The sequence below is a fragment of the Ranitomeya imitator genome, chromosome 4 (genome assembly GCF_032444005.1).
Source record: "Ranitomeya imitator isolate aRanImi1 chromosome 4, aRanImi1.pri, whole genome shotgun sequence".
NCBI lineage: Eukaryota > Metazoa > Chordata > Amphibia > Anura > Dendrobatidae > Ranitomeya > Ranitomeya imitator.
In genome coordinates, this window is record NC_091285.1 from 684,512,360 (window position 1) to 684,537,370 (window position 25,011).

At 42.9% G+C, this 25,011-nt stretch overlaps 1 protein-coding gene across 1 annotated transcript in view; it reads left to right on the top strand.

Annotated features, from left to right (window-relative positions):
* The first annotated feature begins 2,575 nt into the window (after window positions 1-2,575).
* Window positions 2,576-25,011, top strand: part of KCNAB3 (potassium voltage-gated channel subfamily A regulatory beta subunit 3) — a 94,854-nt gene continuing 72,418 nt past the window's right edge. The window contains exons 1-2 of the mRNA XM_069767409.1: window positions 2,576-3,391; window positions 24,259-24,302. Coding sequence (XP_069623510.1) covers window positions 3,171-3,391; window positions 24,259-24,302 — 265 coding nt within the window. The 5' untranslated portion in view covers window positions 2,576-3,170. The remainder of the gene's footprint in view (window positions 3,392-24,258; window positions 24,303-25,011) is intronic.

Consider the following 25,011-nt stretch of genomic DNA (forward strand, 5'->3'; position numbering starts at 1 on the left):
TCATGACCGCCTTTACTGACTTAAATGCCTAACCTTAATTACTTACTGCATCGGATCTCTCGTAAACTGCCTTATCGTAAGATCCCCTCCTGAATAACGACATTACACCAGATTTGGATTAAATGGCCACAGCAGCCTATTATTAAACATAAATATAACATGTAAACAATATCTCCCCAGGGAGTGGTGGTCCTCGAAGCCTCAAAAATAACCTTGCAGAAATTCAAATTGTGTACCTTGGCCTCCAGGCTTAGTCTTGCCTCCAGCCGCTAAGCACCAGCTCGGAGGCAGATAATGACCAACCCGGCCAAACCAACCGATTACCAAATCCTTTAATCAGCTCCTCCACGGGCTGATCTACCACATCTACTCGCAATCCACTCCGGGGGAGTCCAGGACCACTAGAGGTCCCCCCCCTAGAATCCGCCATTCCCCTCTTTCCACAAACTTCGAGGACCTCCCTCCCCCGCCTAACTGCTATGACAAAAATTTCTCCTTTCCCTTAAACAAAAACATAACCTTAAAATAAACGCGATTAAACAAATTCGAAACAAGAAAAAGGGAAGGTGGGTGGGGACTTCAGCCACCGCCGGACCAGCAGGTGAGCGTGGCAGTTGCTGAGGTGAAATTGTCGGTTTCTTATCCAAATCACCCCCTCAGTAAGCTCCTCCCGCTTGTTCCTCCCTGCCTCATCCAAACCCTGCCCCCCTTTGTCCAAATTCAAAAGTACACAGCCCAAGCAAACTATTTAACCCTGACTTGCCCTTGCCCACCCTGAGGCTCTGCCATTCCCCGTGACCCCGTCATGCTGGCCTCCCTTGAGGGCCAGGGGCCCAGTAGAGCCTTTCCTTACCCAAAATGATCCTTAATACCTCCTAACTAGAACCTGCAAAGCAACAGTGTTATTGGCATTTTAATAGATTTGTTTTTCTCCTTTGTCCTTCAAATGATAATTGTTCACAAAACTTACCTGGTGTCTGATAGGCTCCCTGACCTGGTGCCTGCAGAGTATTGACAGCCTCGCTTACCTGATTCTTGAAGGGCACCTTTGTATCAAGTCTTCATATCTGGTGTGTTACCACCAATTCGACCTGACACTGGCAGATCATCAGAGTCTTAGCATCTTCTTATACTTGTTTTTTTTTTTTGCAGGTCATAGCTATTTTACACTATTTGGTGTCTTATCACGTGCTCAACCAGGTGCCTGCTGAGCATCAGAGTCTTTCTTGATATCCTTCCTTACCTTTCACTTGAAGGACACATCTGTTTATAGGCTTCATACCTTGAGTTTTACCACCACCTTGGACTGACAATTGTAGAACACCCCTTCGTACTGTTTTTTTTTGCAGATCATAACTATCTTACACATATTACCTGTTGTCTTCCCACCTCCTCGGTCTTGTACCTGCTTAGTATCATACTCTTAATAGTCGTCCTTGTTTTTTTTATCTTATTATCCTCCCTAATTTGATGCTTGAAGGACATATCAGTTGTAGTTCTTTTACCTTGTGTCTTAACGCTTCTTTGACCTAGTACCTGCTAATATCCTCTCTTACCTAATTTTTTATAGTTGTCTCTAGCCTTCATACCTGGTGTCTTACCTTATCTTCTGCCTAATCCTTGCAGAGTTTTAACACCCTCTCTTAATAAGCTCCCGGAGGTCATAACTTTTACCCCGTACTCCCACAACCTGATTTCTTTCCACATATTCGTCTTACTTGGTTCTTGAAGATCATATCTGTCTATACTCCTCATATCTGATGTATTACCACATCCTTGGACTGGCACCTGCAGAAGATTAGAGTCCTAATATTCTCCTTAACTGGTTCTTTAAGGGCATAACTGTCTATAGCGTTTGAACATAGAGCATTACCACTTCGTCAGCCTGATACCAGCATCAAAGTCCTAAATTCTTCTTTTACCTAGATCTACAAAGCTATAACTGCTTATAGCGTTCGTCTGTTTTGTCTTCCCACCTCTTCAGCCTGGTACCATCACAGCTTTAGAGTATTATTACCCATTCTGGCGGTCATAACTATCTAGCCCTTATATCTGGTGTCTTACCACCTCCTCGGCTCACTTGGGTCTTGGAGGACATACCTGATATGTTAATGTTGTCCTACCAACTACTAAGATCACATGGTTCTTGAAGGACATGACATTCTATACCGCTATTACCTGGTGTCCTACCAGCTACTTGGCTCAGAAGGTTCTTGAAGGACATATCTGTTTATACCACCACCTTGACCTGGTACCTAAGGAATATCAAGGACTTTATCCTTCCCTTACTTGACTGACTACACCACCTGTATACCGCAGGTGTTTACATTTCTTTTGCAGCGCATTACCATACCTCTTCAGTCTTCTCCTGGCAGACACTTGTCTTATACCTCTCTTTTGTCATAGCCCTGCAGACAATTCTATGCTGCGATCGCCTTCAGACAGAGGTTGCGGAATATCGCCCCCTTCCCCCAATCCCATTTGCAGCCAGGTTAGTGTGTGTCTTATTAGCACTATGTGGGATTGTGTACATAAAGTCTATGTATCCAGTGTGTGAGTGGAGTCAGGAGGAGGAGGAGGAGGAGCTCGTATTAGCTGCAGCGGTGCAGAGAAGGATGCGAGAGGAAGAGAGAGAGGAGCAGGGAGGGATGTGCGGTGTGCCCCCTGGATAACTGCAGAGCTGTCCCACCACTGCACACAGGGCATCGTCACCACACTTCCATCATCTCCCCAAGTCCTCTGTAATCATCAGCCCCACATCAATCTGCCCTCCCCTGGTACCTGTACCATACACTCTCCTCCACCCAACCTCACACAGCATCCTCCTGACTCTCTGCACATCTCCTCCTGGACCACTCACTTTTTTGTCTTCCCCTTGTCCCATCCCCCTCAGCTCTCCTCCCTTGTTTTCTCCATCCCCCTCTGTCTCACTCTCTCCATACCTCTCCTGTATCCAAACACATCTTTCCCCTTCAGCAGCCTCTCTGTCAGCTCCTGTCCACTCCTATGCCACTTCTCCTGCATTGTTTCCTTCTCCTTTCTGACCTACAACTCTCTACCTAGTGCCACTACCCTTCCCTGGACAGGTGTGGATCTCACCTCCTGGCTTCTCCGTAGACATCCTTAATTCATACCATCTCCCATCTTTCGTTTTCTCTTTGCCTCTCAAGATGCAAGTTTCTTTTGCTTGCACGGAACAGACGTTAAGAAGTAGGACCAGTGAGGACCGTCTTTGCCCCACGCGCCCTTCTGTTGGGCAAAGTGGGGGAAATGTGGGGCAAATAAAACAACGAACACCCCCGCTTGGGACAAAAAACCCTAATCAGGTGCTCCCCCTTCTGTCACACATCCTGCGGGAGTCCACCGGTAAATCTACTGGCATGAAATACAGGTAAGAGCAATCAACATCCACAGAGACCATCTCTATCACATTATCTGTCTTCTATCTATCTATCAATCAATCATCTATCTATCTATCTATCACATTATCTGTCTTCTATCTATCAATTATCTATCTATCAATCAATCATCTATCTATCTATCTATTGATCTATCTTATAAGGGTACAAACCTTACATTCACTGTTTTGTTGTGGGCATTCGAGCCACCAAAATCCCCCCCGTTGGGTTAGACTGATAATGATTGATAATACAATTGTAGACAGACGATGCTCAGTCTCAGGTGACCCCACTGATGCCACATCTGTCCTGTTCCCATCAGCTCTTCTCCCATAAATCCTTGTAAAAGTGACTGGGACATTTGATAGGAGAGTGATGGAGGTAATCCCGATCTTCTTACACTGGTATGTGATTGAGGTACGGATTGCTATGGATTAGACAGCAGGCAAAGTCTTGTGTGGCCACTAGCCTTAGATCCGACACTTATGCTAGGCCTCACATACACCTGACTCCCGAGATACAGCTGAGTTGCTTTTCTGGACACCTTAATATGTGCGCTTAGGACGCAGCTATTTAAGTAAAGACTAGGAGTGAATTTAAAAAAGAGAGAGAACTTGGATCTAGGCTTGATTTCACAATCTTTATCAAAAGAGCAGGTGTGAAAGCATCCTAACATACAACTGAGCTAGTCCTGATGTATCTTGAAGGACTCCAGAAATACACCTAAACTATTATAGAGATGCACCCAAGCTATCACAGAGATGCACCTGAGCCATTTAAGAGATTTTCCTGAGTTAGCCATTACATGCCCTTAATTTACTCCATAGATCTGAACCATTCCAAATATACACATGGCCCATTCCAGAGATTCACCTGAGCCATTACAGAGATCCTCCTGAGCCATTCCAGAGATTCACCTGAGCCATTCCAAAGATACATCTGAACAATTCCAGACATACTCCTGAGCCATTCCAGAGATACACTTGACCTATTCCAGAGATTCTCATGAAGCATTGAAGAGATACACTAGAGATATTCCAGAGATCCACTCGAGCCATTCCAGAGATCCTCCTGAGACATTCCAGAGATCCCCTGAGACATTCCAGAGATCCTCCCGAGCCATTCCAGAGATCCTCCTGAGCCATTCAAGAGATCCTCCCAATTCATTCCAGTGATCCTCCTGAGCTATTCCCGAGATACACCTGAGTCATTCAAGAGATATACCTGAGCAAATCCATAGATACACCTCAGATTTTCTAGAAATACTCCAGAACTATTTGTGATCTACAATAGTTCTGATATAAACCTTAGGTACATTCCAGAGATCCTCCTGAGCCATTCCAGAGATCTTCCAGAGCCATTCTAGGGATTCTTCCAAGCCATTCTAGAAATCCTTCTGATCCAATCGAGAGATCCTCCTGATCCATTTCAGAGATGCTCCCAAGCCATTTCAGAGATCCTCACGATCCATTCAAGAGATCCTCCCAATTAATTCCAGTGATCCTCCCGAGCTATTCACGAGATACACCTGAGCCATTCCAGAGATATACCTGAGCAAATCCATAAATACACCTGAGCTTTTCTAGAAATACTCCAGAACTATTTGTGATCTACAATAGTTCTGATATAAACCTTAGGCACATCCGATATATTCCTGAGCCTTTCCTGTCCTACACAAGAATTACAGTAGTTCCAAGCTACTCCTGCGATACATTTAAGCTATTCCTGAGCTACATGAGTTCTTAGGAGATACACCCGAGCTGCTCACACCGAGTTCATGCACCATATGAGTTAGTTGTAAGACACAGCTGAGATACCTGAGCGCTTAAGAAAAATCATGCTTCAGCCTCCTTCATTTGAGTCTTGCGTCTGAAGCCCAGAAAAATAGTATTCAGATGGAGGCCCCCAAAACAAAGGAGGCCCAAGTGTGGTGTTGCTGTTTCTAAGACACATAATTTGGGATTTTTCTGAATGCTGCTGAGATATACTGTGATACTGCTGCGATGCATCTGCACGTTGAGATTTTAGTTGCGGGTGTATACAGAACTTTAAAGGAAAAACTGACAATGTGGGCACATTTTGCTGAGTAGGTATAACTGGTGTGTGGGCAGACTGACTGAGCGGGCACAGTAACTCAACGGTCACAATTTTTGGATGGCACTTCAATGTGGCTACATTTGCTGTGTGGGCACATCTTGATGGGCATACATTATGTAGAATTACTTTGTATGCATGGTTGTTGTTTTCCTTTTGCATTAGGCAACCCTTATACGCATAAGTTGAATTTCAATGACCGACCTCAGGTGAGATTAGTCACCTTCAGAGGTGCTGAACTGTGCATGTGTATAAGTGGGGAGCGATTTCTGTTCATCCATCATACAGTTTTGTGAAAAAGTGTTTGTCCCACTTCCTGATTTTCTATTCTATTGCATGTTTTTCACACTTATATGTTTCAGATTACCAAACAAATTTAAATAATAGACAAAGATAACACACAAGATGCAGTTTTTAAATGAAATTCGAAGAAAACAACCGCACTCAGAACATGAATTTGCGTCATAAACGTGAATTTTTAATAGGGAACACCACAGTGATTAATCAAGCGTTGAGGTAACGTTTCGACCCCTTGTTTGGGCCTTTATCAAACCTCAGTTTCAAGTGGAGAGCAATGGAAGAAGAGGAGAACAAAGTCCAGGGCGGACACAGCGGCTCCACTGGAGAAAAGACGAAAATACGAGGATCCGTAATGGCAAGGATCGTATTTTCTTCTTTTCTCCAGTGGAGCCGCTGTGTCCGCCCCGGACTTTGTTCTCCTCTTCTTCCATTGCTCTCCATTTGAAAGTGAGGTTTGATAATGGCCCATCAACGGGTCGAAACGTTACCTCAACACTTGATTAATCACTGTGATGTTCCCTATTAAAAATTCACGTTTATGACGCAAATTCATATTCTGAGTGCGGTTGTTTTCTTCGAATTTGCGTTGTCTGGATCCAATCCAGGTTCAGCCTGCACCAGCTTCACACTCTCAGAGTGCACGCCTTTTCTCTTAGAACTAGTTTTTAAATGAAAGTCTTTATTATTAAGGGAAAAAGAAATTCAAACCTACAGGGTCGTGTGTGAGAAAGTGATTGCCCCCTAAACCTGGTAACTGGTTGGGCCGCCCTTAGCAGCAACAACTGCAATCAAACATTTGCGATAACTGGCAGTGAGTCTTTTACAACGCTCTGGGGGAATTTCGGCCACTCATCTTTGCAGAATTGTTGTAATTCAGTCTCTGGGGAACACTTGCTATTAATGTATTCATAAAAATGGAATAAATGTATAGAGACTGGTATATAAACCATATCATACACAACACATAAGAGCCTCACAACTCCCTCTTCATTTTCCTGTAGAAGTCACTAGGTGATGATAAAAGCTAACCACCTCTCCTTCCCTGCACAATGACCTCTGAACAAATAGAAGCATGCTCACAACACTCTCTCATAAAGTATGTATTTGTCCTTCACTGCACAATGACTCCCGAACAAATGACAGCATGCCGACAACACTCTCCCATAGAATTAGGTGATTTTCAAAGCTGACCTCCTTCCCCTCACTGCACAATGACCTTCTGAAGGGTAACAGCATGCCCCCAATAGTGTTGCATAAAAGTAGGTGATAATTAAAACTGACCTCCTTTCCCTTACTACACAATGACTCCTGGAAAACTAACAGCATGCCCACAACACTCTCTCGTAGCAGTAGTTACAGTGTCGATCAAAAGGGTAACAATGTTTTGAACTTTTGACTTTCAGACTCCATATCTCATTATCCACTACTGCTTTGAACGTGAGACTGCCATCATTTTATAGACAATCATCTTGGCTATCTCATACATAAAGATGACTTGCAACTATTTAGTATATGTGTCATATGATCCTTCCCTATCCCTAACACTAGGGGTGCCCTTGCTCGCCCAGTTCCCCAGATTAATTCTGATGGTTAAGATGCCGGGGCCAAGTACCTTGCCTTAACACCTGAATCCGCCCAACGGTCTGTACCCTTTCCCGACCCAGGTAAGAGGGGAATAGTAGTGTACTATAATACACCAACCAGAATAACAAGGTAATACGATCAGGGATAAAGGAAAATACCAATCATACAAATATACACTCACAGACAACAGAGGAATGCACCAGGGAGTGGAGGGTGGGATTAAACCAAAGTAGGAGAAGAAAGGGAATTATCACACACTCAAAACCTCGAAACAGTCACAGATAAATCCATCAAACGCCTTCTCAAACAACAACCACCAACAACCTCTAGCCATGCAGCATAAGCTATCCTCTGACAATGAGTGCTAGCCAGGGCCCAGATTATATAGGAGACAGAGTGGCTAATAGTGAACAGATGAGAGCCTTAACACAGGAAAGCTTCCAGAACTCTCAACTGAGCAGATTAACCCCTGTACTGCTAAAAGAAACTTACACTGACTGATTTCTTCTGGGCTGCTATTGATCAAATTCAGACATATCTCGACCGAAATCTGATCCCAGGTCTCTTATACACATTCCCAAAGTTGGCACATACTGGTTGCCTCACTTGGGTATGTATACAGTTTTTCCTTCAACTCTACCCACAAGTGATTGATTGGGTTGAGGTTTAGGGACTGTGGGAGCCAATATTGCACCTCTACTTTATTGTCATTGAACCATTTCTTCATCAATTTTGACATATGCATTTTTCTGCTGGAACACTATGTTGTCCTTTTCATGCCCAATATTTCTCGAGTGTACAAAGTAACTCGTGTTGTAGGATAGTCACATAAAGCTCAGCATTGAGACCACCATCGATCATGATCAAGTATCCAATGTCTTTGGCTGTGAAACAATCCCATATCATCAGGCGTCCTCCACCAAAGTTGACAGTGCCTTCAATTTCTCGATCTGATAGCCGCTTTTCGCCTTGTTTCAGACCCATTTGCACCGATCAGAGGCTAGTCTATCTAGTTTCTTCTCATCGCTCCAAATCGCCCGTTTTCAATCTTCTACTATTCACTTTTCGTACTTTTTTCCAAACTCGTACTTTTTTCCAAACTTATTATTATGACGATACTGAAGTCGAGGCTTCTTTACGTTTTTTCGAGTCACCATTCCAGACTTGTATAACGTGCATCTCTTTGCTTTTTCTTTCATGATTGTCTGTGTCTATTACGAAAAATACAAGCTACCTTCACTGCTGTGTTTGTCGCTCAAAAACTGATAGACTTTTTCATGAGCCGACTTGTTGACTCCGATATTTTGCCTGTACGTCCACCTCTTGGCTTTTGAATGGAGTGACTTAGTTTCGTATTTTTCCAGCTGTCATGGCGCTCACATGATGCAGTTTGGCAATTTTCTTGGCCAAGAGACCGCTATTGGTGAGTTGGATGATGCTGTTTCTCTTTTCTTGGGAAATCATCTTCATTGCTGCTCCTCCACTCAAATCAGTGACCTTTCACTTGAAACTCATACTATTAACACACTGAGCTATTAGAGAATGTGAGAACAGGTTCTATTTTGTAGTATATAGGAAGAAAAAGATTTTTCCACCACCAGGAGCAAAACAGTAACAAATGCAGGGACATGAGAAGAATCTGCATCACTAATCATATGCTAAATATTTGCAAATCAAACTTATGTATGAGATAGTCAAGATGATTGTCTATAAAATGCTGGTGGCCTCACGATCAAAGCAGTAGTGGATGGTGAGATTTGGAGCCTGAAAGTCACAAGTGCAAAACTTTGTTTCCCTTTTACTCGTCACTATATTTGACAAAGTTGATCTCCTCTCCCTCACTGCACAATGACTCCTGGACACCATGCCCAAAACACTCTCCCATAAAAGTATGTGATTATCAAAGCTGACCACCTAGCCTTTACTGCACAATGATCTTCGGAAAGGTAAGAGCATGCCCACACTATTCTCCTAAAGAAGTAGGTCGTTATTAAAGCTGACCTTCTCCCCTTTATTGCACAATGACCTGCAGAAAGGTAAAAGCATGCCCACAACAATTTCCAATTCAAGTAAGCTGACCTTTACCCCATCCCTGCCTAATGACCTCTGCACAGATCACAAAGAAAGACCATAAAACTATCCTATGAAAATCAATAGATGATGTTCAAATCTGCCTCCACCCCTTCCCTGCACAATGACCTCTGCAGAGATGACAAAGAAAGCCCGTTGTCTCCTACAGCCTCTGTCAATCACAATCAGAATGGATGGCAGACTGCAAAATGAGCTACCAGTGATACTGTCATTGAGATGATTCTGGAATCAGTTTGTAAACCTTATCTCTCTTCTCCTGAACCATCTTCTAATCTGTTTTCTGAAAAGATAGAAGTTGAACGTTAAGGTGACAACTCATTCTACAGTAGATGTACTGCGATACCTAGAGGGTGAAGAAGTCAAATATTCCAAAATTTCATTTCTGTCTCTGTTTCCTCTTTTTCCGCTTTTTTAGCGGCACTCTTTCACTGCTTGCAATGCGTGACAGCACCAGTCCTATTTGGTGCTGCTTTGGAAGGCAGCTATGGGGTTAATTTAAGTTTAGGGTTTATCATTCCTGAGCAGAGCAGTCTGCTATTGAAACCCCTGAATTTTTGACCCCCACTGCCAGTCAATACCATTGCTACCCTGGTATATACCTCTGTGCTGTGCTCCTGTTTGTTCTGATTATTCTCGCTCTTTGACCTCGGTGTGTATTCGTCCAATCCTCTGTTCCTGAGGTCACCTCTTGGCTTTGACGCTGATCGGCGCCGATTCCTGCTGGTTCACTCTTCCTGACTGCAGCCCTTCCGTAAAAGCAATCCAGGGGACCTCTTTGTGAAACCAGATCCCCGTGTAGATGTTAATGGGTGGAGGTCAGTGTTCCTCTGGAATCCGTCAGACGGACTCTGTCCGAGGTAGACTTTTTGTACCTGTGACCTCTGACAAATGTGAAAAAAATGTACTTTTAGACAAAAATGAACTCGTTTAAGGTGTATATATCCTTTAAAAGGTTATTCTTTGATGGTTAAAAAATGAAAAGAAAAGCAACTATCAATTTACTTGTCATTAATAATCCTCATTGCTCTTAAGAATGGAGTGATTTTTATGTCTACTGTTTACTTGCGTAGCAGCAACGGCAAAACATGCGCAGTGCTGACAAGCTTTTCTGAAAAGAGCTTGTAAGAACTGACCGGATCGCTGGAGTGCATTGTCAGCTCTTTATCTGGCCAGCTTCAGTGCAGATGCGTTCCTCCAATGCTAGAGAGACAAAATATGTGAAAGCGGACAGTTCGGCCAAGCAGCTCAATGATACCACAGGTCCGAACTACCAGTCAAGAAGGAACAGTCCCCTCCAGCTATCAAGAGGCTCAAAGGCAGGTGGGCAGAAGTGCGCTCCAGCAGACAAAGATGGACAACCCCTCTAGGGAACAAAAACTCTTATTACCCATGAACAAAAGTAATTGACCCCCTTATTTAAAAAAAACTGGTTGCACAAATCTTAGCAGCCAAGCCTGCGCCTTGGATAACAGATTTGATGCATACGCAACACTCTAGCTTATTGACCTTAAAAAGCATTTCCTTCGGGAATCAAAAGTCCCCAGTAAGTAGAAATCTCTTGGGTTGTCCTTTTTAGCTAGGACTTTTTTTTAAATTTAGTTAAAGCCTTTCTTAGGTAGAACGGTTGCTCCTGTCAAAGTTTTCCAAAAGACACAACAGGATGTGGCAGCCATCACAACAGTTCGCGAGATTGTTACCTATCTATGTTCATACGGCTCCTGAATGTCAAAACCTGCCAAACAATGCAGCAAAGAAACGGCAAGCAACGCAATAATGGAGAACTGGGCAGAGTCTGGAAGAAATAGATTACATTCACTATAGGAGCTTATGGCCGACACTTCTTGTGACTTTTGGAAACAGAAAGGAACTGAATAGATTACCGTATGTAATATACATATTTGCTGGTGAGTTATTCATTTCACAAGTTCCTATTGCTAAGTCTTCGGAGCTGGAGGTTGCTTTCTTGCTCTTTTTTGCAATGCTGCATAGGGAAAACATGTAAATTAGGTGTATCCACAAAGAAACAAAACTATCTCACAAGCACAGGAGGTAGTACAGGATGGAGGAGGTACAGGATGAAGGCGATACTGGGGGTAGTACAGGATGAAGGCGATACCGGGGGTAGCACAGGATGAAGGCGATACCGGGGGTAGTACAGGATGCAGATGTTACACGATGGAAGAGGCAAAGGAGGTAGTGCAGGATGGAGAAGGTACAGGAGGTAGTACAGGATGCTGGAGGTGCAGGAGATAGTACAGGATGGAAGAGGTACAGGATGAAGGAGATACAGGAGGTAGTACAGCATGCAGATGGTGCGGGAGGTAGTATAGGATAGAAGAGACAAAGGAGGTAGTGTAGGATGGAGGAGTTATGGGAGGTAGTACAGGATGTTGGAGGTACAGGAGATAGTACAGTATGAAGGAGCTACAGGAGGTAGTACAGCATGCAAATCATACAGGAGGTAGTACAGGATAGAAGATACAAAGGAGGTAGTGTAGGATGGAGGAGTTATGGGAGGTAGTACAGGATGTTGGAGGTACAGGAGATAGTACAGTATGAAGGAGCTACAGGAGGTAGTACAGCATGTAAATCATACAGGAGGTAGTACAGGATAGAAGATACAAAGGAGGTAGTGTAGGATGGAGGAGTTATGGGAGGTAGTACAGGATGTTGGAGGTACAGGAGATAGTACAGTATGAAGGAGTTACAGGAGGTAGTACAGCATGTAAATCATACAGGAGGTAGTACAGGATAGAAGATACAAAGGAGGTAGTGTAGGATGGAGGAGTTATGGGAGGTAGTACAGGATGTTGGAGGTACAGGAGATAGTACAGTATGAAGGAGCTACAGGAGGTAGTACAGCATGCAAATCATACAGGAGGCAGTACAGGATAGAAGATACAAAGGAGGTAGTGTAGGATGGAGGAGTTATGGGAGGTAGTACAGGATGCTGGAGGCACAGGAGGTAGTACAGAATGGAGGAGGTAGCACAAGATGGAGGAGGTACAGAATGAAGGAGATACAGGAGGAAGTACGGGATGCAGATGTTACAGGAGGTAATACAGGATGGAGGAGATACAGGAGATAGTCCAGGATAGAGGGGTACAATACGATTGGCGTTCATTAAAGATTTCCCCTGACCCACTTCCTATGGACTAAGAGCAATGAAACTTGGCACAGGTATTAGTCCTTCCTTACATAGTTGCCACCTAGGTACACATACTCTCATCTCTTTAAGCAACTGTAAAAACCTCGCTTGTAGAAGTCGACAGGTTGCTCCAAAAGCCACAACGTGACTTCGGAAATCAGAGTCTCATCATCTAAAAATGCCTGCTCTTCAAAAGTAACTTAATTGTTGAAAACAGGTGGAAGTCCGATGGAGCGAGGTCAGGTGAATAAGGGGGATGTGATAGACTTTCAAAGCCACAGGATCATGCTTCCATTTGGGCAACATGTGAGTTGTGAACTGGTGCATTGTATTGCACAAGGCAGACACCTTTGGTGAGCATGCCACGTCTCTTGGTTTTGATGGCCTCCCGCAGTTTCCGCAGCAGTGAAGCATACTATGCCCCAGTGATCATGGTACTCTTTGCTAGGAAATCCATCAATACTACTCGTGCTGGTCCCAAATACTGTGAGCATGACCTTGCCTGCCGAGGGTTTGGCACGTGCCTTCTTTAGAGGCGGTGAGTCATGATGCCTCCATTGCATTGACTGGACTTTAGTCTCAGGATCATAGTGATGGACCCAGCTTTCATCCTGTGTGATAAGTCTGTTGAAACAGTCCTCCGGGTTTCCATGGCACATCATCAATAGAGCCTGAGAGCATTCGACTCGTTCCTGCTTTTGGAAAGGTGTGAGCAGACGGGGAACCCAGCGAGTGGATACTTTATGCATGTGAAGATGGTCTTGGATGATTTTTTCCATGGACCCCATACTAATCTTGACATTTTGGGCTAGGTGGAGAATGGTTATGCGGCGATTTTACTAAAATGGCGACCTCCATTTGTTGGATGGTGTGTTCATCAATAGCAGAGTGGGGTCGCCCTGGAATTGAAGCTGTTTGCACTGAAGTCCGACCACATTTGAATTGGCAATGCCAGTTCTTGACTACATCATATGATGGGGAATCATCACCATAAACTTCTTTCATCTCACCAAACGTCTCCTTCGGAGTGTGACCTTTCAAGTAAAGGAACTTGATGACTGCTTTGTATTCCACTATGTCCATTATCAAACATCACACTATTTCAGCACCTATAAAATCAAGACCATTATCAGTTATGAGTTGCAAATTCGCACGTAACCTATAGACTCTTATATCATTACACATATGCAGTTTCAGCATCCTGTGATAAACAGAAGTGGATCAGTGGAAATCTTTAATGAATGCCCCTCATAGGTAGAACAGGATGGAGGAGGTAATGGAGGTAGGACAGGATGGAAGCGGTACAAGATGGATGAGGTACAGGAGGTAGTACAGGATGGAGGAGGTACATAATGTAGTATAGGATAGAGCAGACACAGGATGGAAGAGGTACAGGAGGTAGTATAGTATAGAGAAGGTTCAAGATGGAGGAAGTACAGGACATAGTAATGGAGTTAGTACAGGATGAAAGAGAGAGAGACCCAGAATGGATGATTTCAATGGAAAATGCTAGGGAAACCAGATCTGAAGGCCGGATTCGTCGTTTCACATCTCTGTTTCACATGTTTCGTCACTCTGCGCTTTTTTCGCCGGACAAAAAAATGTTCCTCTGGACGTTTTCTCCGTCCGTCGGAAACAACTATTTGGACGGATCCGGATAAAAACGGATCCGCCCATGGGGGATGCATTATACACCTTTGAGGGCTGCATTATATGGGGCTGCATTATACTCCTATGGGGGCTGCCTTATACTTCTATGGGGCTGCATTATATTATATGGGGCTACATTATACTCTATGGTGGGCTGCATTATACTCCTATGGGGGCTGCATTATACTCCTATGTGGGCTGCATTATGCTCCCATGGGGCTACATTATACTCCTATGGGGGCTGCATCATACTCCTATGGCACTGCATTATACTTTATGGGGGCTGCATTATGCTCCTATGGGGCTGCATCATACTCCTATGGAGCTGCATTATAGTATGGGAAGCATACTCCTATGGAGCTGCATTATAGTATGGGAAGCATGTGACCAAAAGAAGCAAGAAGACCATGGAGAAATCACCAACCACACAACTGAAGAACCGATATCAAATCTTTGTAGAGGATGAAGATGGCACACCTAAGGATGAAGCAATACCAGCAAGCAAAAAAGAAAAGGGCACACAGCAACAAGTGACAGCAAAAAGTACAGCCAAGAAGCAACGAAGAGTGGTGGTGGTGGGAGACTCACTACTGAGAGGCACAGAAGCAGCCATCTGCAGACCGGACATAACTGCAAGAGAAGTATGCTGCCTTCCAGGTGCGATGATCAAGGATGTGACCGATAGGATACCAAAGCTCTTCAGCTCCAAGGACGTCCACCCATTTCTTCTGATACATGTTGGCACCAATGACACGGCAAGGAAGGACCTACCGACAATCTGCAAAGACTTTGAAGAGCTGGGGAAGAAAGTAAAGGAACTGGATGCACAGGTGGTTTTTTCTTCTATCCTTCCAGTAGACGGGCATGGCACCAGGAGATGGAACAGGATCCTTGATGCAAACAACTGGCTAAGACGATGGTGCAGACAACAAGGATTTGGATTCCTGGACCACGGTGTGAATTACTGGTATGATGGACTCCTCGCCAGAGATGGACTACACCTCAACAAACCTGGGAAACACACATTCGCCAGAAGACTCGCTACACTCATCAGGAGGGCGTTAAACTAGAAGAAGAGGGGACGGGAAGAAAAACATTAGACTCGACCAAAGAAGACCCAGGAAAACATACTCAGAAGGGAGGTAAGAACATTTCTAAAAAAATCCACAGCAAGGAGATTGGAACAAAACAAAATCCTCTAAACTGCATGCTCGCAAACGCCAGAAGCCTGACAAACAAGATGGAAGAACTAGAAGCAGAAATATCTACAGGTAACTTTGACATAGTGGGAATAACCGAGACATGGTTAGATGAAAGCTATGACTGGGCAGTTAACTTACAGGGTTACAGTCTGTTTAGAAAGGATCGTAAAAATCGGAGAGGAGGAGGGGTTTGTCTCTGTGTAAAGTCTTGTCTAAAGTCCACTTTAAGGGAGGATATTAGCGAAGGAAATGAGGATGTCGAGTCCATATGGGTCGAAATTCATGGAGGGAAAAATGGTAACAAAATTCTCATTGGGGTCTGTTACAAACCCCCAAATATAACAGAAACCATGGAAAGTCTACTTCTAAAGCAGATAGATGAAGCTGCAACCCATAATGAGGTCCTGGTTATGGGGGACTTTAACTACCCGGATATTAACTGGGAAACAGAAACCTGTGAAACCCATAAAGGCAACAGGTTTCTGCTAATAACCAAGAAAAATTATCTTTCACAATTGGTGCAGAATCCAACCAGAGGAGCAGCACTTTTAGACCTAATACTATCTAATAGACCTGACAGAATAACAAATCTGCAGGTGGTCGGGCATCTAGGAAATAGCGACCACAATATTGTACAGTTTCACCTGTCTTTCACTAGGGGGACTTGTCAGGGAGTCACAAAAACACTGAACTTTAGGAAGGCAAAGTTTGACCAGCTTAGAGATGCCCTTAATCTGGTAGACTGGGACAATATCCTCAGAAATAAGAATACAGATAATAAATGGAAAATGTTTAAGAACATCCTAAATATGCACTGTAAGCGGTTTATACCTTGTGGGAATAAAAGGACTAGAAATAGGAAAAACCCAATGTGGCTAAACAAAGAAGTAAGACAGGCAATTAACAGTAAAAAGAAAGCATTTGCACTACTAAAGCAGGATGGCACCATTGAAGCTCTAAAAAACTATAGGGAGAAAAATACTTTATCTAAAAAACTAATTAAAGCTGCCAAAAAGGAAACAGAGAAGCACATTGCTAAGGAGACTAAAACTAATCCCAAACTGTTCTTCAACTATATCAATAGTAAAAGAATAAAAACTCAAAATGTAGGCCCCTTAAAAAATAGTGAGGAAAGAATGGTTGTAGATGACGAGGAAAAAGCTAACATATTAAACACCTTCTTCTCCACGGTATTCACGGTGGAAAATGAAATGCTAGGTGAAATCCCAAGAAACAATGAAAACCCTATATTAAGGGTCACCAATCTAACCCAAGAAGAGGTGCGAAACCGGCTAAATAAGATCAAAATAGATAAATCTCCGAGTCCGGATGGCATACACCCACGAGTACTAAGGGAACTAAGTAATGTAATAGATAAACCATTATTTCTTATTTTTAGGGACTCTATAGCGACAGGGTCTGTTCCGCAGGACTGGCGCATAGCAAATGTGGTGCCAATATTCAAAAATGGCTCTAAAAGTGAACCTGGAAATTATAGGCCAGTAAGTCTAACCTCTATTGTTGGTAAAATATTTGAAGGGTTTCTGAGGGATGCTATTCTGGATTATCTCAATGAGAATAACTGTTTAACTCCATATCAGCATGGGTTTATGAGAAATCGCTCCTGTCAAACCAATCTAATCAGTTTTTATGAAGAGGTAAGCTATAGGCTGGACCACGGTGAGTCATTGGACGTGGTATATCTCGATTTTTCCAAAGCGTTTGATACCGTGCCGCACAAGAGGTTGGTACACAAAATGAGAATGCTTGGTCTGGGGGAAAATATGTGTAAATGGGTTAGTAACTGGCCTAGTGATAGAAAGCAGAGGGTGGTTATAAATGGTATAGTCTCTAACTGGGTCGCTGTGACCAGTGGGGTACCGCAGGGGTCAGTATTGGGACCTGTTCTCTTCAACATATTCATTAATGATCTGGTAGAAGGTTTACACAGTAAAATATCGATATTTGCAGATGATACAAAACTATGTAAAGCAGTTAATACAAGAGAAGATAGTATTCTGCTACAGATGGATCTGGATAAGTTGGAAACTTGGGCTGAAAGGTGGCAGATGAGGTTTAACAATGATAAATGTAAGGTTATACACATGGGAAGAAGGAATCAATATCACCATTACACACTGAATGGGAAACCACTGGGTAAATCTGACAGGGAGAAGGACTTGGGGATCCTAGTTAATGATAAACTTACCTGGAGCAGCCAGTGCCAGGCAGCAGCTGCCAAGGCAAACAGGATCATGGGGTGCATTAAAAGAGGTCTGGATACACATGATGAGAGCATTATACTGCCTCTGTACAAATCCCTAGTTAGACCGCACATGGAGTACTGTGTCCAGTTTTGGGCACCGGTGCTCAGGAAGGATATAATGGAACTAGAGAGAGTACAAAGGAAGGCAACAAAATTAATAAAGGGGATGGGAGAACTACAATACCCAGATAGATTAGCGAAATTAGGATTATTTAGTCTAGAAAAAAGACGACTGAGGGGCGATCTAATAACCATGTATAAGTATATAAGGGGACAATACAAATATCTCGCTGAGGATCTGTTTATACCAAGGAAGGTGACGGGCACAAGGGGGCATTCTTTGCGTCTGGAGGAGAGAAGGTTTTTCCACCAACATAGAAGAGGATTCTTTACTGTTAGGGCAGTGAGAATCTGGAATTGCTTGCCTGAGGAGGTGGTGATGGCGAACTCAGTCGAGGGGTTCAAGAGAGGCCTGGATGTCTTCCTGGAGCAGAACAATATTGTATCATACAATTATTAGGTTCTGTAGAAGGACGTAGATCTGGGGATTTATTATGATGGAATATAGGCTGAACTGGATGGACAAATGTCTTTTTTCGGCCTTACTAACTATGTTACTATGTATTATACCCTTATTGGGCTGCATTATACTCTATGGGGGTTGCATTATACTCCCATGGGGCTGCACTATACTCCTCTGGGGCTGTCTTGTACTTTGTGAGGGCCGCATTATACTCCTGCGGGGCTGCATCATACTCTATGGGGGCTGCATTATGCTTCTATGCTGCTACATTACATTCTATCATACTGCATTAAACTCCTATTGTGCTACATTATATTATATGGGGCTGCATTATACACCTATGGGGTCTGCATTATACTCCTATGGGAGCTGCATTATATTCTTTGTGGCTGCATTATACTCCTAAGGGGGCTGCATCATACTCCTGTGGGGGCTGCATTATATTATATGGGGCTGCATTATACTCTTATGGGGGGCTGCATTATACTCCTATGGGGCTGCATTGTACTATAAGGAGGACTAATGAAAAGTAAGGCTTTGAAAGCTGAAACGTGTAGGTCGCTATGCTACTGGAGGAACTGCCACTGCTTTAAAGTACCTAAAAAATTGTGGATTTTATCTCTCACATACCTGCTGCCTCACTGGAATTCCTCACTGGAATTCCTTTCTCTCTGGTATGGAGGACTATAGTATGCATTACACGACATGGAGGACTATGGGGTGCTTTATACAATATGGAGGACTATGAGGAGCATTATACTCTATGAATGACCATGGAGTGTATTATGCTAAATGAGGAAAATGCTACCTGTTCATCGAGTGATTGGATTGGTTATGACGGAGCAGAAATCATTATTTTCAGCAGCACATGGCTCGGTGAAACTTGCAGATATGCTGCTGATTACATGATCTGTATGTGGATTGATCTACTAGTGATTGTTCTGTTCCCATCCTTCTTCCTCAGCCGGTAAAACGACTTCAATATTGTCAATTGGCCTGAATTCAGCGCATGTAAATACAACCAAAATATTTGATGAAGGTGCGATGTGTAAGCATTTAGGGTCCCTCTTTAAACTTTTGCCCATGGCCCCACTTTGTCTGAAACTGGCCCTGCCGTCAGTGCAATCATCCTAATCCTGTTTTCCAGGTCTGCAGATGTAAGCCTGACGGAGCCACTAACGTTAGGTTAAAAGATAACTAGGAAGCAGGAAAAAAAAGCGCAATAGGGTCTTATACAATTAACAATTAGATATTTAAAAAGGTTATGCTAACCTGGTGAGGTTGTGTTCACGCAACACTAAAACTGCTGCAGGTCCAAGAGTAATCAGACTAGAGAAGACACAGGAAGGGCGAATTGTGGATATTCCACTCTGCTGGTAGTTGAAATGGTAAATCCAGGTCCACACAAATCGATTTGCATTTTTTTTATTATGTCAATGCATTTCGAAGTATACACACTTCTTCATTAGGACATTAACCCTGATGAAGATGCAGCACGGTGGCTCAGTAGTTAGTACACAGTTGCTCAGTGGTTAGCACTTCAGCTTTGCAGCTCTGGGGTTTTTGTTTCTAATCCAACAAAGGACAGCATCTGCAAAGTTTGTATGTTCTTCCCGTGTTTGTGTGGGTTTCCTCCTGGTTCTCCACTTTCCTCCCACATTCTAAAGACATACTGATAGGGAATCTAGATTGTGAAACCCAATGGGGATATTGCCGATAATGTCTGTAAAGTGCTGAGGAATATATGGTGCTACATAAGTGAGTAAATAAAATAAATATACTTCCAAATGTGTTGGCATAATTAGAAAACGCAATATCCACAATCCTCCGTTCCTGTGTCTTCGCTGACCATAGGTTAAAACACAATGTGCCCTTGAGGGTAGCTACTGTCATGATCCGTTCTGGAGTTTAGTCTTGTCTGCTCTTTCTCTGGGTGGATCATGTCAAGCGTTAACTTTGATCTGCCTCATTCTGGGCTCGGGTTTGCTATTTAGATTCCAGGTATCCAGAGGGTGGTGCCAGCTATAGCTCTGTCTTTGGCGTGTGAACCTGACTCTGGAAGCCATTGATTTGTCCTACTGTGAACCCAGAGTTGTCCTGTGTCTGTTATCTCCCCCTGCCTGCCCTTTCCCAGTGTCTCTTTGTTTGTCTGTATATCTGCTTGACTCCCTGGTTCTGATCTCTTGGCTTGGCTTTTTGACTCCGTTTCAGTTTGTCCCTATTGTACCGTATTTTGCCCGTCCTGGTTTACTGATCCCTTGCTATGTCCTGACTATCCATTCTGTCTAAATCCTTTTGAACTGTTGTGCTCTGACTTGATTTTCCTGACCTCGCTCTCGCCACTAGGTGGCGTCAGTTCAGTTGCTCTGTGTGTGCAGTCTGGCTTCCGTACCAGGCTCCCCCTGGTGGAGGTTGCGCTGTACTGCACTGCAGCTGCATGACAGCTACCTCCTATAGATGGTACTTGCAAGGATTGTTTTTACTTCCAAAGAAGACTAGTATGGCAATATTAAGTAAAAATTTTCATTGTCTACGTCCAGAAGCAAAAAATGCTTCCCAACACTCTCACCATTTTTGGTGGTAGGGCATATGAAGAAAAGTGGATATTTTTTTCATTATTCCAACGATTGGTCCTTGTGTTGTCCAAAGAGTCATTTTTCGGTCTACACATCTGGATGTTTTTCAGTCTGGATATTATTGATGATCTGCTTGCTTTTCCTTGGTTATTTCCATTTTTGGCCAATCTATTTCTTGTTGTTGTGAGGACGGAACCAAGCAGAGGTTGGAAAAACTGCAAGTCCTTTCTGTAACCCCCAATATTTTCTCATGGCATCCACTGACATCGATGGGCCATGGACAAAGGTATGGGGCTACTAGTGCCTGTGGCTTTGGTGTTGGGCAGCTAAGAAGCAATTTTAACTTACTCGGGGTCTGTAGATACAGAGCAAGGTCAGCAAAGTGCATCTGTGCCCCTGGTAAAGAAAAGGGGCCACTTTTAAACTGCTTAAAAAGTTGACTTTTACATTGGGTCTTCCAGAGCTAGGCCACCATTATCTAAAATGCAACAGAGTGGAGAAGAACCTTCTTTCAACTCCATTTTTGACCTATTACGACAATGGAAATGGACTATATAAAATGGACTGCCACTTATGAAACACGTCGAACTAACGGTGTTGGCAGGTCTGTTAAAAGGATACTCACCGAGAAACAGGAGTGACAATATGTTTTTCCTACTGCAGGTACTGATGGGAAGGAGCTTGACTTTGACTTGGTGACAGGTCCTTCTTAAAAGCCATATCAACATTATAAAGTTTTGAAATGTGTGCTGTGACGAGAGGAAGCCGTATGCTTTTCGATGGTGTATTTCTAGCTAGTAGACCTAAATATTTCACCAGGCTGGCGCACAATAAACAGATGAGTTATGACAGCGAGCACTAAATAAATAAGTAACGTAAAATGCAGTCGTTGAATATTTTATGGGATGAATTTAATTTGGTAAAAGTATTAAACATGGATCATATTTTAAATTGATCTAGTCATGATGAATTATCAGTCTGGTATCGTTATTGTAGAAGGTCATGAAAATGAGAAGAACAAGGGTCCAGAAATATTATAGCACCTGCAGAAAGAGTAATTCCTTATCACAGGAGGCATGAGACTATCAATGTTACAGCCAAAAATTGCTATTCCCCGTGACTTTCTAAGAAACCCAGGCGGCTACTACAGAGTGTGATTAATATCTAACAGTGGGAATTTATTATTACTGGTCTCCTGCTGCCGATTGAAAATCTACAAGCCAATCATTCATATAAAGCAAATTAGATCTATCCACTGCGGGCAACAGAAGAAACAATCAACTGTAAGACCAAGACCTATCTATCTATCGATCTATCTACAGTGGCTCTGCTGCCTCAAAAACTGGACTTTTGCTATTTTTTACGGTTCTTTATGGTTTGCATTTTTTTAGGGTTTGCATTAGTGATGAGCGAGTGTGCTCATTACTCAAGTTTTCTGAGCATGCTTGGGTGTTCTCCGAGTATCTTGGGCGTGCTCATAGATTATGTTTGTGTCCCCTCAGCTGAATGATTTGCGGCTGCTAGACAGCCTGAACACATGCAGGGATTGCCTGTTTGTTAGGAAATCCCCACATGTATTCAGGCTGTCTAGCAGCCGCAAATTATGCGGCTGCGGGCACACAAACAAATAATCCACAAGCATGCCCGAGATACTCTGAGAACACCCGAGCATGCCCGGAAATCTCGAGTAACGAGCACACTCGCTCATCACTAGTTTGCATCAGTTCATGTAAAGACCATGCCTACTACTGTGAACATTTGGTTTTCATTTTATTGTAAAGCAAAAAAACAAATAGGACAAAATGACTGAAAACTTCAGTGTGTATAACTATTCACCCCCCCTAAAGTCACAACTTCCTTTTGCAGCAGTTATATCTGCAAGTCACTTTGGATGAGTCTCTATGAGCTTTCCACATCTTGCCATTGGGATTTTTGCCCATTCCTGAAGGTGAAATTGCTCTAGCACCTTCAGGTATTGCTCAAGCAGATGGTGTTCTTGGGGTAATGAGTTGTGTTGATTTGGTGGCAGACATAGGGTTTACCTTGGTGGCCAAAAAGTCAAATTTTGGTCTCATCTGACCACAGCACCTCCATACATTTGAGGAGTCTCCCACATGTCTTTTGACATAATCAAAACGAGCCTTAGAATTTTTTGTGTAAGTAAAGGCTTTTTTCCGCCCACTTTTCCATAAAAGCCACCTCTATAGATTGTACGGCATACTGTGGTTATATGGACAGATACTACAGTCTCTGCTTGGGAACTTTGCAGATCCTTAAGGGTTACCTTTGTTCTCTCTGCCTTTCTGATTAATGCCCTCCTTGCCCAGGCTGAGAGTTTTGGTGGGCTGCCATCTCTTGGCAGGTTTGGGGTTGTACCATGTTCTTTCCATTTAACGATAATGATTTGATGATACTCCGGGGAAAAAATACGAGATTGGGACATTTTTTTATAACCCAACCCTGACTTGTACTTCTCAATAACGTTGTCTCTGACTTGTTTGGAGATCACCTTGGTAGTCATGGTGTTGTTTGAAGATCTCTCTGGTCTTCATGTTGTTGTTTGGATATCTCATTGGTCTTCATGGTGTTGTTTGGAGATCTCCTTGGTTTTCATGGTGTTGTTTGGAGATCTCCTTGGTTTTCATGGTGTTGTTTGGAGATCTTCTTGGTCTTCGTGGTGTTGCTTGGAGATCTCCTTGGTCTTCATGGTGTTTGGTTAGTGGTGCCTTTTGTTAGTGGTCTTGCAGCCTCTGTAGCCTTTCAGAACAGATAAAGTGTATATACTGACAGACATGTGACATTGAGATTGCACACAGGTGGACGTCCTGTCACTAAGCATGCGACTTACGAAGGGAATTCGTTACACCAGAAATTGTTTAGGGGCTTCATAGCAAAATGGGTGAATACATATGCACAGGCCAAGTTTTAGTTATTTGATCCTATAAATTTAATTTATGCCTATATTTTTCTCACTTCACCAACTTAAACTAATTAGTGCTGATTCATCACACACAAATCAGATTACAAAAACATTTAAGCACAAGTTGTAATAAAACAAAATAGGTAAAAAGCAAAGGGGTGAATACTTTTGCAAGCCGCTGTATTTATCTATCTATCTACATCCAAAAAGGGATTGGGAAAGGATCTGCTATTTTGAGCAAAAACATTGCATGTGCCGATTAAAATCAATTTTCTCACCAACTGACTCTTAGACTTTGGAGCGCTGAATTTAATTTTTTGGCTTTGTATACAAGAGGTTGTAGTGATAACCTTGGGAGGTTTGCACCCATGTTAACATGAAAATTGTTGCTTATCTATCTGTTTTGTGTTATCTATCTATCTATCTATCTATCTATCTATCTATCTATCTATCTATCTATCCATTTTATTTCTATGTTTCCTGAAAATCTTCTTATCTTTCACCAGGAATCTAGGAAAGTCTGGATTACGAGTCTCCTGTTTGGGATTGGGTAAGTGTGTAAATTTTGTGTGTTACTCTAGGAATATAATCTAGACCTGAGGAGTAGGTTCCCTCATAGTGAATCCGCTGCAGACATTCTCCTCTTCTTCAACTCCCGATAGTAGAGTAGAGCTGTACACGCTGCTTCAACATTACTTGGATGCACAAATCCAATAGGAGCTCGCCTAGTGGCTGGGTCCCCTGTTGTGAGGTCCACATTACTCTCCACTTAGACCGCATTCCCTTTTTTCTTTGTCTTCCTAACAAGGGTTGACACCCTGGGAAAATTATTTTCTTTTTACTAGCTTGTTTTTGCCCCCCTGAGGAAGCACAACAGCGAAACGCACGTTGGGGTTGTTTTCCCTGTCCGTCTTTAAGGTTGGTCTATTATGTGTACCTTTATTTTCATCACTGCTATTCTTACTATCTTCATGCACTTTAAGGGGTCTGGATTGCATCGCAATCTGACTTTATTAGGCCGTTTTTGGTAAATTATTATTGTAACGGTTTGGCTTATTTTTATATGATTGTCATTTAGGTGCCTATATATACTATGCACTTGCTAGTTTATATTGTTATATTGGATATGAGGCCCTCATGAATTTTTGCAGTTAGTAGCCTTATAAGCGTTATTTAACATATTTATGACCATTAATTTGCTGCTCATTTTGCCATTTTGCACATACTCATATGCATCAAAAACCACAAGAACAAAAGCA